At 47.6% G+C, this 12,580-nt stretch overlaps 1 protein-coding gene across 5 annotated transcripts in view; it reads right to left on the reverse strand.

The window, feature by feature from the left end:
* Positions 1–4,311: 4,311 nt before the first annotated feature.
* The window catches only part of MICU1 (mitochondrial calcium uptake 1), a 237,074-nt gene continuing 228,805 nt past the window's right edge, over positions 4,312–12,580 (reverse strand). For 3 of the 5 annotated variants that reach the window (XM_029931893.1, XM_029931890.1, XM_029931889.1), the window contains 2 exons: positions 9,929–10,018; positions 4,312–5,325 (listed from right to left, as the gene is read on the reverse strand). In XM_029931893.1, the coding sequence (XP_029787753.1) occupies positions 5,165–5,325; positions 9,929–10,018 (251 nt within the window). In that variant the 3' untranslated portion in view covers positions 4,312–5,164. The remainder of the gene's footprint in view (positions 5,326–9,928; positions 10,019–12,580) is intronic. The other 2 variants (XM_029931892.1, XM_029931891.1) reach the window with 1 other exon arrangement.

A 12,580-nucleotide genomic window follows, 5' to 3' on the forward strand; every position in this document is an offset into this window, starting at 1 on the left:
ATTTATTTTTGATACTGAGAGAGACAGAGCATGAGAGGGGGAGGGGCAGAGAGAGAAGGAGACACAGAACTGGAAGCAGGCTCCAGGCTCTGAGCTAGCTGTCAGCACAGAGCCCGATGCGGGGCTCGAACCCACGACCGTGAGATCTGACCTGAGCCGAAGCCGGAGGCTTAACCGACTGAGCCACCCAGGCGCCCCAATATTTAGTATTTTCATTATCCTATTCAGTTCTTTAAATTTTTTTAATGTTTATGTATTTTTTTTTAGAGAGAGAGAGAGAGAGACAGAATGTGAGCAGGCAATGGGCAGAGAGAGAGAGGGAGACACCAGTCCAAAGCAGGCTCCAGGCTCTGAACTGTCAGTGCAGAGCCCAATGTGGGGCTCCAACTCACCAACTGTGAGATCATGACCTAAGCCAAAGTGGGACGCTTAACCGACTGAGCCACCCAGGTGCCCCTATCATTCTCAATTCTAAGCATTTAAAAATTTCCAGCATGACTTTTTCCTATAAGTGTGGGTTTAAAATCCTCAAATGCATTAAAAAAATTTTTTGGGGGGTGAAGATTGTCAAATTAATTCATTCTTGGGTTACAAAATCATTTCTCAGTTTGTCCCGGATACTCCCCAGAATTTCAATTCCCAGAAACTTGTTTTTTTTTTTGGCCTTGGAAACTTTGCATGCACTGGGTCTCCTTCCCCTGTTGTTAGCTCCTACTCAACACACAGACCTTAGTGGGGTTTTTGACTTAAATCATTTCCTCTGCAAGCCCACCTTGAGCCCCATCTGCACTGGTGGCCCTTCTGCTTTTCTAAGTGCTCTCATACCGGCATGTACTTCACCCTGTTTCCTTTCTCTAGAAGACAAATTCCCTGAAGACCTTGCCCCGTGCCTGGCATGTCGCAGGTGAGTAGTAAAGACTTGTGGATGGAATAGAGTAACTCAGACCCTCTCATTTGCTGGTAAAAATTCCCATTCTGAACCACAGAGAACAATCCACAAACATCGCTCCTTTCCCCTTCTCAATTATAATCATATCCATAGTGTCCCTTTTCACGGTTACGGTCCATCCCTGGCTGTTCATTCCACCTCACCCCATGCCACCCTGGTTCCTGGGCAGCGTCATCTCAGGAGCAGGGCTGGCGCCGGCCTGGACTCAAACTGCTCCAGACCAGACTCCCTGCGCTGAGTCTTCTTGCCAGCAGGTGGCACTTGAAGCCTGAAAAATGAACTTTTTCTTTTTTTTTAAGGTTGTAACATGTCTCTCTATTACACTTCAGGACACTAAGATTGGGACCAAGCTAATTCTTTTTATTTTTATTTTTTAATGTTTTTTTTTAAATTTTATTTTGACAGAGAGAGACAGAGAATGAGCAGAGAGAGGGAGACACAGAATCCGAAGCAGACTCCAGGCTCAAAGCTGTCAGCCCAGAGCCCCACCTGGGGCTCCAACTCGGGAACTGCGAGATCATGACTGGAGCCAAAGTCGGACACTTAACCAACGGGGCCACCCAGGTGCCCCTGAACTCTGGACTCTGTTCCCTCCCACCTTTTCTGAGCTGCTTGGGGGCACATGACCCGGCTTGGGCTGTGCTCAGGCTTGGAGAGGATGCTCCAGCTAGGGGACCTGGCTCCTGGCTGCTGTCCCTCCTTCCCTGTCTGGTTGCAGCTGTTGCCTGGACTTCCTCCTTTCATCTTAGACTCCCGTTCAGTTCAAGTGCATATACTCCAACCAGAGCTAAAATTGAAAGCTCTTAGTACGATTTTTGAAGGGCATGCATGTTCTTAAACCCAATTTCTTTAGTACCACATTCTCCGTGCTTGTCCTCATGGATGATGCTGAGCCCAGGGTCACAAGGAAGCCTGGCAGCTTGGGTCCTCTCCACCGTTCTTTCCCTCCCTGAAGCCTAACGGATAGAAATGGAGAGTTCGTTTTGTTTTTGTAAAGAAGTAGAGAACAGCAACAAACAGAATGGCTGTGGGTATGTGAGGGGAATTTATTGAGGCACTGCTCTTGTCATTTTTACATTGTCCAAGAGTTATTTTATTTATTCTAAATGCTTATTTGTTTTTGAGAGAGAGCGAGAGCAGGGGAGGAGCAGGGAGAGGGGGACTAAAGATCTGAAGCAGACTCCAGGCTCTGAGCTGTCAGCATAGAACCTGACATGGGGCTCGAACTCCTGAACCATGAGATCATGACCTGAGCCGAAGTTGGATGCTCAACTGACTGAGCCACCCAGACGCTCCTATATATTTTTTAATGCTTTTATTTTTGAGAGAGCACAAGTAGGGGAGGCGCAGAGAGAGAGGGGACAGAGGATCTGAAGCAGGTTCTGTGCTGATAGCAGAGAGTGCAATGCAGGGCTCGAACTCACAGACTGTTGGATCATGATCTGAGCTGAAGTCGGATGCCCAAGCGTCTGAGCCACCCAGGTGCCCCCATCCAAGTTATTTTAAAGTTAGTTTTCGGTGGCGGGCTGTTTCTTTGACCATGTCACTGCTGTGGGTCTGAACTTTGTGGGTGACACTCACAAACATTACATGATTACAGCAGTGGTGTTAGGGGTGGGCCAGTGATCCTTGGGAGGCGGGGGAGGGACTACTAATCTTGTCTGGAAGAGGACCCACTCGGGCTTCCTAAGTGAGGAAGAGCTGGAGTGGAGTCTTGAAGAAAGAGAGGAAGGTTATTCTGTTTAGGTAGAAGAAACAATCTGAATAAAAAGAGAAGCACAAATCAGCCTTCTGTATCCCCCGGTGCTCCCAGCCTCCCCCAAATGCTGTCTCCTGAAATCCTCTCAAGCCTGCTCATGTGCCGCCTTGCTCAAGGACATCCTTGGGGGACCCTGGGCTCTTCTGGGTGACTTAGCTTGTACCTCTCCCCTGCCCACTTACCTGATTGTGCCCAAGTGTGGCCATCCTGCCTTTTTTTTTTTTTAATGTTTTTTATTTTTGAGAGACAGAGAGCACGAGCGTGAGCAGGGGAGGGTCAGAGAGAGGGAGACACAGAATCTGAACCAGGCTCCAGGCTCTGAGCTAGCTGTCAGCACAGAGCCCGATGCGGGGCTCGAACCCACAAACTATGAGATCATGACATGAGCCGAAGCTGGACGCTTAACCGACTGAGCCACCCAGGCACCTCCATCCTGCCTTCTTGAAGCACTTGGACCTCCTGTGCTTCCTCAGGTACTCCCAGGGGCTAAAATTGGAATTCCATGTACTTGTGATAAGTGGGTGCCCTTGACGTTGGGTTTCAAGCTTTACCCTGTCCTGCTGTGCTCTGGCTTTGGGCTTGAGTGAACCGAGGCCAAGCAGCAGGCCTCTTCCTGCAGGGGAATCAGTGCCCCATAAAGGCTGTGAATGGGACTTCCCTTCCAGGCTGGAGAAACAAGGGTTGCAGGAAAGGTGATCTGGGGATTCTGGGACAAATTTAAGAAATTAATTCCGAGACAAAATTAAGAATTTTGCTGATGCCTCAGCCCTGAGGCAAAGCCTCCGCCTGCGTACCAGGAATACAAATCCCAAGAAAGGAAGAGTGGAAGGAGATGAGGTAGGTGAGCGGAAGCTCCTTTGAGAGAGAATCTAACCTGCCCCCAGAAAGGAACTTGTTGCACTGCTCTAGAGGAAACACTGGGGTTGGTACGGTCCTTGCAGAGCCACAGACCCAGGTCCCTGGTCTTAGGCTGCCGGTAAACACTCCGTACCAGCTTCCAGGCCCTGCAGGAAGCGCCGGGTTTTGGGTGTGGTCGTTCTATCGCCTTAGACTCGAGACACTTGCAAGCCAGGGGGCACTGCCTGGAGGTTCTGGAGGCTGCAGGAATTCTGGAGGAAAGCTGAAGGAGAGGCTTTTGGGGCCTGGAAGGAAGAAAACTTAGAGCCCATTACGCTCAACCCTGTCATTTTACAGTTGAGGAACCAGATGGGAAATTGCTTGCTTGTTCAAGGCCACACCGAGGTAGTGAGAGCTGAGTCCGTATAAAACACTGGTTGCTGTGGCTCTTAAATTTAGAGCCGCCACACCAGCTGATTGCCTGTATACTCCTCCCCGCCCCCCTTAATTCCTAATCGTGGGGTAGGGGAGTTCAAAGACTGTGTACCTGGCCCAAGATGAAATGACATCCAAACTGTGCAGCGACAATGTCATCATTAACCTTCAAATGCCCTCGCTTTTTGTTTGTGCCTAAAGTTGCCTTTTAACAGGAAGAGCCAGACTGTGGTAGAAAGGAAACAAGTCTGCTGCTAGCAGGGTCTCAAACCCAGCGGAGGAATGAAATGAAAAGTACCCCAGAGGATCCTAAAATAAAAGAGACAAGAGCCTTTGGTGGGGGGAGTTTATTGCAAACTGTTCTAATGAAAGTGATATTTTACAAGGGTTTAAGACAGAGGGCAGACAGACTCTGAGCCAGGCCTCGGCTGCAGAGGCACATTCCTGGAGGGGAAGTGGCACTTGCAGGGAACATGAACTTAATCACTGATGCTCATTAGGCACAGTCATGGTGGAGCCCTATTAGGGAGCCTGGCAGGAAAAGAGGGGACTTGGAGAGAGCCATGAAGCAGCTGCTGTCCACTCCAAGTCTTCCTCCATTCCCACTGTGCGTATCACCTTCTCGGAGCAGGCCTCAGGGCCACCCTGGGGGCCGACATGGATCCTTCCTCTGGCCCAGGCTTCCCACCAGCTCAGGGGGACCAGCTCTTCATGACCATTCGCCACAGACTTCCTTTTGCCTTTCAGAGGTCTTCCCAACTTGTGGCTTAAGAATACCAGCAGGAGGAAAAGCAAGGAATGTTCTTAACGTGAATCCATAGCAAGAATGACTCGAAAACTGGGTGTTTCCCAGGGCTGGCAGGTACGTGGATGGTCCCCTGCATTCTTTATCCACAGGGTGTCTGAATGTGTGGTGCTGATGAAGGTGCCAAAAGGCTGAACTTTTAGGACTTGTTCATGATTTTGAGAATGTCGGCAGATAATCACTGGGTAGCATCAGAGCCGAGCAGAGGCGCTGGGACAGGGGAAGGGGGGAGGGGGAAGACTGGTTGATTCCCGAGATCATTCCCAGGAGGAAGGGAGCCCTACTTCCAGAAGCAGCAGCAGGAAAGACTGTGCCAAGGCTCTGCTCAAGGGGCCAGGGTGACCTGGGTGGAGGAGGAGGCCCCTCTTGCAGTTCTGGGTTACTGTTTCGGCAAAGCAAAGTCCCAGGCCGTTTCTTGTGCGCATTTCCACATGGCCTGCATGAGGCGGGTGAAGCCCATGTCTTTGGGCTTCTCTAGTCCTCTCATCAGCCGCTGCTTCATGATGGAGACAAATTCCTTATTGCTAAGCTCCCCATTGCCTAGAGGAAGAGGCAAACACAACAGGGATAAGTAGAGGCCTTAGAACAAAGACACGGAGAAAATTTCATTGTTCACACCATGTGGGTTCCAAAGCCCAGTGCAATCTCACAGCCAAATTCAATTCTCTAGGTTTAAAATGAACGGTTTGCTCCTTCCTCCATGTTTCTGATTACAACTCAGTGACAGTTTAGTGTTGTGTGACCAATGTTGAATGAGAATATATTATAGGTCAGGTCCTATGCTAGGAGTTGAGAATAAAGAGATAAGTAAGACTTTGTTCCTTGAAACACTCCCAGGTTGTGGGGGAGACAAATACATTATTTCAGCAGTGTGGTAAGTGCCATAATGGGGGAGATGGAAGATGCTATGGGGCGCAGAGGAAGATATGGAACCCAGGCTGGGAGTGGTGCATGTACAGAGCAGAAAAGGCCTTCTGGAGGGGACTCCTAAGTTGAATCCCAAAGGATGAGCAGAAACTGGCCAAGTAAAGGGGAGTGAGGCAAGGGACACATTCTAGGTAGCGGTATTCACAGAAGCAAAGGCGCAGGCAGGGGACAGCTCGGCTGCTGAACTACAAGTAGTCAGGAATTGCTGGACGCGGCGGTGGGGGCGAGTTAATGGAAGAGGCAGGCAGGCCACAGGTCCCCAAGGGTCTTGTATTTTCACAGAAGGGTTTGTGCTTTATCTTCTAGGTGGTGGAACCCCAGGAAAAGACTGGAAGTAGGTAAGTGAGATGGAGTTAGATTTCCACGGAGGCTGATTTCCCTGGCTGGCTATGTGGGATGGGGCCGGAGGGAGGCGCAGCTGGAGTACAGGACTCAGCCAGGAAGACTTGTCCAGGTGAGAGATGATGATGGGGCGTTTCCAAGGCAAAACCCAAAATCAGATCTGACTTTGGGAGAGGCCCATTTTCATGGCCTCCCATTCTACCCTCTTCAGTGGCAGACTTTTGGGTCTGGAAGGGAACTTGGAAAGCATCTGGTTTAACCAAAGGTCAATCTCTTCAGCCACACAGAACAGTAACCACTTGACCTGAGCCGAAGTCAGACGTCCACCCAACTGAGCCACCCAGGCGCCCCAGTAGCCACTTTAATAGTGGAGTACAGTTACCCTTTGACTACATGCCCAGGAGTAAACGTCTGCTGATGAAAAGAATGGCAACCATTACTGGTAGTGGCAGCAAGCAGACTTACTAACGGTCAGTCTGGGAAGAGTGGAAAGGAAGAACACACAGCTTACTGCTGTGGAGAGGACCTGGAAATCTAAACTGGCCCACATTTTCTGGTTGGTGAGAGCGTGGACAGCCTCAGAGATACCTCACAGCAAGATCAAACAAACAAGCAAACCCGGGGAGACCTAATCTATAGAATCCCAAGTCAGGAAACGGACTGCCCTTGGGAGAGGAAGTGACTGGAAGGCAGCACCAGGGGGCCCTGTGGTCCCACTAATGTGCTGGTTCTGGAGCATACTGGTTACACTGGTGTGTTTAGTTTTTTAAAATCTAGCAAGCTGTACAAATACGATATTTGTACTTTTCAGTATGTATATTATATTTCAATATCTTGTATTATATTTCAATATACAGAGTTAAAAAGTAGGCTGAAAAGTAGTCAATAATATGGCTTATTTAAGAATGTAATTAACGGCCAGGTGGGTGGCTCAGTCACTGAAGCAGAACTCTTGGTTTTGGATCAGGTCATGATCTTGTGGTTTGTGAGTTCAAGCCCCGAGTCGGGCTCTGTGCTGACAAAGATGAGTTTGCTTGGGGTTCTCCCCCCATCTCTCTGCCCCTCCCCTGTGTGTTCTCTCTTCTGTCTCTCATAAATAAATAAATAAACTTAATAAAATAAAATGTAATTAAAATAACAAAAAGGTCTAAACAAGATTCTTAACTCTTTTTATAATGATAAATTTAAGATGAAAAACATCTGAGGCCATTTAGACTGCCATGGGGTTTGCTTCCTGCTTTCCCGAAGGCCACAGCGGATCCACTAGAACGGCTTCGGTTACTGCCGAAGCAGGTGTGTGACTGAATGTCACTGTGCGCATGTGTGAGCTGTGGGTGCAACTCTGAATTCTGTGGTGAACAAATCTCTTTGAGAATCCAGTGTCCTTTAGCATTTGACCTAAGCTCTAGCACTGGGAGAAATAACAATGCCTTTTAAATTTAATAGATACTTCCTTTTTCTGCAGATTAAGAAAATAAGCCCCAGGGATATTAAGTGATTTTCTAAGGGTGATTCAAGTAGATATTGACAGTAGACTAAGAGAAAAAGCCCCAGAGATGTTAAATGATTTTCTAAAGGCGATGCAAGTAGATATTGACAGAAACTCCTTCTGAAAGGCTGGAAAATCCAATTTCATTTCCCAGGCCTCGCTACGAGTATGGGGGAACTTCCCATATTTACTTCACAGACCAGCTCTCTGGCTTCAAAAATTATAAAATCTAATGTTTTTTGGGAAAAAATTCAAGCCACCTAAAAGTGACTAAAGTAAAAACAAAATCTGAGGAGAGCTGACCTCTTTAGAGCAGTGCTGTTGATTAGAACGGTCTTTGATGAGGAACACTTAAATAGCCACTCTTCACTAGTGGTATCATAGTGGACGGGGCAGCACTAGAGAATACCCCGAGGGCGAGGCCATCTTCTTGTCCTAACCCTGGAGTTCTCTTTGACTCACACCTTGATTGTAGGTACGGGTCGGAGGTTTAAATAACTCAAGTTCAACTTAATAACTTCAGTAACTTAAGTTGACAAACACCTGTTATGTGCAATGTACTACCCGAGTCCTAGGAGGGGTTCAAAGGTGAACAGGGGACTTGTAACTACCCTTAAAAAGTTCATAATTTATAGCAGCATTATATACAATAGCCAAGATATGGAAACAGCGTAAGTGCCCATGGCCTGATGAACGGATAAAGAAGATGTAATATATATGTGTATATATAACTACACAATGGAATTTTTTTTTTGGTGCCGACACAATGGAATATTATTCAGCCATAAAGAAGAGTAGAATCTTGCCATTTGCAACAATGTGGATGTAGCTAGAGAGTATAATGCTAAATGAAATAAGTCAGTCAGAGAAAGATAAATGCCATATGATTTTACTCATAAACTAGAATTTAAGAAACAAAACAAGGAAGCAATGGGGAAAAATATATATAGAGAGAGACAAGCAAGAAACAGACTCTTAATTATAGAGAACAAACCAGAGAGGAGGAGGGTGGAGGGCTGGGTGGACTAGGTGATGGGGATTAAGGAGGCGACTTGTGACGCGTGCTGGGCGATGTATGGAAGTGTTGAATCACTATATTGTGCACCTGGAACTAATAACACACCATTTGTTAACTCACTGGAATTAAAATAAAAACTAAAAAAAAAGCTCACAACTTAATAGGGAAGTTTGGTCACATACGCAGAGATAGAGTGTAACATGCAGTAATGACGACAAATTGAACAGGACCGAAAGAGCCAGAGTGATTCATTATGCTGGGACCAGAACGAAGGCTCACATAGGCCGGGACTTCTGACCTGGCTCCTCGATTCCATTAGCCTCACTTCCTAGAGGGAAACGAATGATGAACCCTGGCTGGGAAACAAGCGGTGGACGTCATACAGGACAGAGGGAGGCAGCACAGTTGGATTCAAATCCTGGTTATGCTGCCTACTGCCCCTGTGTGATCCTGGGAACATTACCTCACCTCTCCGAGTCTCAACTTCCTTATTTGGAAAATGTGGTGAATAACAAACAGTTCCTACGTCAGAGGATTGCATGCGCAGCTTAGCACAATGCCTGGCTCTTACTAAGCACTGAGAAAAAAGGGCAAGCCTCTGTTGTGAGTATTAGTAGTAGTAGTGTGTCAGGTGAAACAGCTGAGAAATGATGCCAGAGCAGAACCAGGATCTATTAACTGGGCTAAACTACGGAGTGGCCACAGACACAACAGACCGCTGTGAGCTGGACGGCTGACCTGGAGTGAATGACTGCAGTGTGCCTTGGAGAGGTCAGTACCACCTCCTTCCTCACCCCCCTTCCTTCCTTCCTTCCTCCCTCCCTCGCTTTCTTCCTTTTATTGACAGAGAGAGTGTGTGGGAGAGGGGCACACAGAAGGAGGAAAGAGGATCTGAAGTGGACTCCGCGCTGACAGCAGAGAGCCCAGTGTGGGGTTCAAACTCAGCAACTGCAAGATCATGACCTGAGTCAAAGTTGGATGCTCAACGGACTGAGCCACCCAGACACCCCGGGACCACCTTCTTTCTAGACACATTCAGGTAACTGTGAATCGTGTGCTCCTGATCTACTAAGCAGCAAGTTGGGTCTAATACTTTTGTTTCCATTTTTAAGATATTTATGGTTGTAAGTTCACTTAAGCCCACAGGCAAACAGGAATTCTAAGAAGAAGTGAAAAATGCAAACCAGGACCTGGGGTTACATTTCTCAGCGTCACGAAGCTGAGGGCTGAGCTGTTGCTGTGAGAAAGGGGTTCGCTGAAGAGGTGGGAGTACCCGGGAGCCGGCTGCCAGGCTCCGTCAGAAACAGCATCTTCCACCAGGGTAGCAGCCTTGGTGTCCCCTCCCGGCCCCAGAGGGCCCCACTCACCATCGCAGTCAAAGAGTGCGAACACCACGTCGCACACGTGGTCTGAGAGTTCCACTTTAGCTACCGTCCTGGCCACCTGCTGCATGGTCACTGAAAGAGGAAAGAAAGTGCTGAGTTAGCATAACAGAAGGACTTTCGTTTTGCGTTCTCTGGGGGGACAGAAGTACTCAGTCATCATAATTAGTTGAACCCCCTTTTCAACTCAAAGTCCATTCTTTTCTACTGCTGCTACATTTTAGGAGGCATATATAGTTAAGTAAGAATGCCTGATATTAAAAGTTCATAGAGACAGAAAGTGGATTAGTGGTTACCAGGGGCTGTGGGCAGGGGGAGCGGGAAATTAGTGGTTAGTGGGTACGGGTTTCCTGTTTGGGGTGATGGAAAGTTTTGGAAATAGTGGTGATGGTTGTACAACGTGTGACTATAATTAATGCCAATGACTTGTACACTTAAAAATGGTTTAATTGGGGGCGCCTGGATGGCTCAGTCAGTTAAGCGGCCGACTTCAGCTCGGGTCACGATCTCACAGTTTGTGAGTTCGAGCCCCGCATCAGGCTCTGTGCTGTTTGCCAAGAGCCTGGAGCCTGCTTCTAATTCTATCTCCCTCTCTCTCTGACTGTCCCCCACTCACCTTCTGTGTCTCTCTCTCTCAAAAATAAATAAACATTAAATAATTTTTAAAAAATGGTTTAATTGGCATCTTTTATGTTAATATATATTTTACCACAGTAAAAATTTATTTTTATTTAAAAATTTTTTTAATGTTTATTTTTCAGAGAGAGAAACAGAGTGCGAGCGGGGCGGGGGGCAGAGAGAGGGAGAGAGAGGGAGGGAGACACAGAATCAGAAGCAGACTCCGGTCTCTAACCTGTCAGCATGGAGCCTGACACGGGGCTCGAACCACAAACAGCGAGATCATCATCTGAGTCAAAGTTGGTTGCTTAACCGACTGAGCCACCCAGGTGCCCCACCACAGTAAGAATTTAAAGGGTGAAAATCCACGTGATATTTAAGGATGGGAGTCTGATGGTCTGGAGCATGCACTGGTGGTTTTCCTAATAAATTATTACCATAAGAATGCCTTGAAACAAACCAAAGAATGCATGAAATTATAATAGTCTCCTTCTTGGCATTTCCTTCCTGCAGGAAAGAATCTGATAATAAAAAGTCAAGGGAATAAGCAGACAGCAAAAGAAGGGAGGTGGGGAATAAGGAGGCTCGTGTCCGTGCACTAAGGCTTCGCCCTTCAGTTACTGACTGACAGCTAAGTACCCGCGGGGATGAGCTCCCGGCCCTCCTGCCTGCAGGCTTTCCACCGGCCGCTCTGTCTTTGCCAGCTCTCCCCCCTGGGTAACAGTGGCCCCATATCTCTAGTTTAGTATATGCAGCCTTTTTAGTTTTTCTTCTTCCAGACCTCAGCAGAAAATCTCTTCTCTCTTGTCATTTTCTCATTTTCTGACATTTACTATTAAACACTGGCGATCATGTGAGAATTGGGCCAGGGAGGGCTAGGCCATTCGCACTGTCTGGTTCTCCCATCTATCCTCAAGCCCGATCTAGCGGCGTGTATACATTATTAGTTATATACATACCCTTTTCCCCCTTTTTCAGACACACTTTTTAAAAAATTAATTTATTTTTTTTCCATAATATTTTATTGTCGAATTGTTTTCCATACAACACCCCGTGCTCTTCCCCTCAAGTGCCCTCCACCATCACCACCACCTGTCTTCCCCCCTCCCCCCTCCCCCCCAACCCTCAGTTCATTCTCAGCATTCAATAGTCTCTCAAGTTCTGCATCCCTCTCTCTCCCCAACTCTCTCTCCCTCCTCTGCTCCCCCTGGTTCTCCATTAGGTCTCTCCTGTTTTCCTGTTAGACCTATGAGTGCAAACATATGGTTTCTGTCCTTCTCCGCCTGGCTTACTTCACTCAGCATGACACCCTCAAGGTCCATCCACTTTCCTACAAATGGCCATATGTCATTCTTTCTCATTGCCATGTAGTACTCCATCGTGTATATATACACCACATCTTTTTTTTTTTTTTTTTACTATTTTATTTATTTCTGATACAGAGAGACACAGAGCATGAGAGGGGGAGGGGCAGAGAGAGGAGACACAGAACCGGAAGCAGGCTCCAGGCTCCAAGCCAGCTGTCAGCACAGAGCCTGACGCGGGGCTCGAACCCACGAAAGTGAGATCTGACCTGAGCCGAAGCCGGAGGCTTAACCGACTGAGCCACCCAGGCACCCCTGTACCACATCTTCTTGATCCACTCATCAGGTGATGGACATTTAGGCTCTTTCCATGTTTTGGCTATTGTTGACGTTGCTGCTATGAACATTGGGGTACATGTGCTCCTATGCATCAGCATTTCTGTCTCTCTTGGGTAAATCCCCAGCAATGCTATTGCTGGGTCATAGGGGAGTTCTATCAATAGTTTTTTGAGGAATCTCCACACTGTTTTCCAGAGTGGCTGCACCAGTTTACATTCCCACCAACAGTGTAGGAGGGTGCCCGTCTCTCCACACCCTCGCCAGCATCTATAGTCTCTTGATTTGTTCATTTTAGCCACTCTGACTGGCGTGAGGTGGTATCTCAGTGTGGTTTTGATTTGTGTTTCCCTGATGATGAGTGATGTTGAGCATCGTT

Source organism: Suricata suricatta, chromosome 2, assembly GCF_006229205.1.
Source record: "Suricata suricatta isolate VVHF042 chromosome 2, meerkat_22Aug2017_6uvM2_HiC, whole genome shotgun sequence".
Taxonomy (NCBI): Eukaryota; Metazoa; Chordata; class Mammalia; order Carnivora; family Herpestidae; genus Suricata; species Suricata suricatta.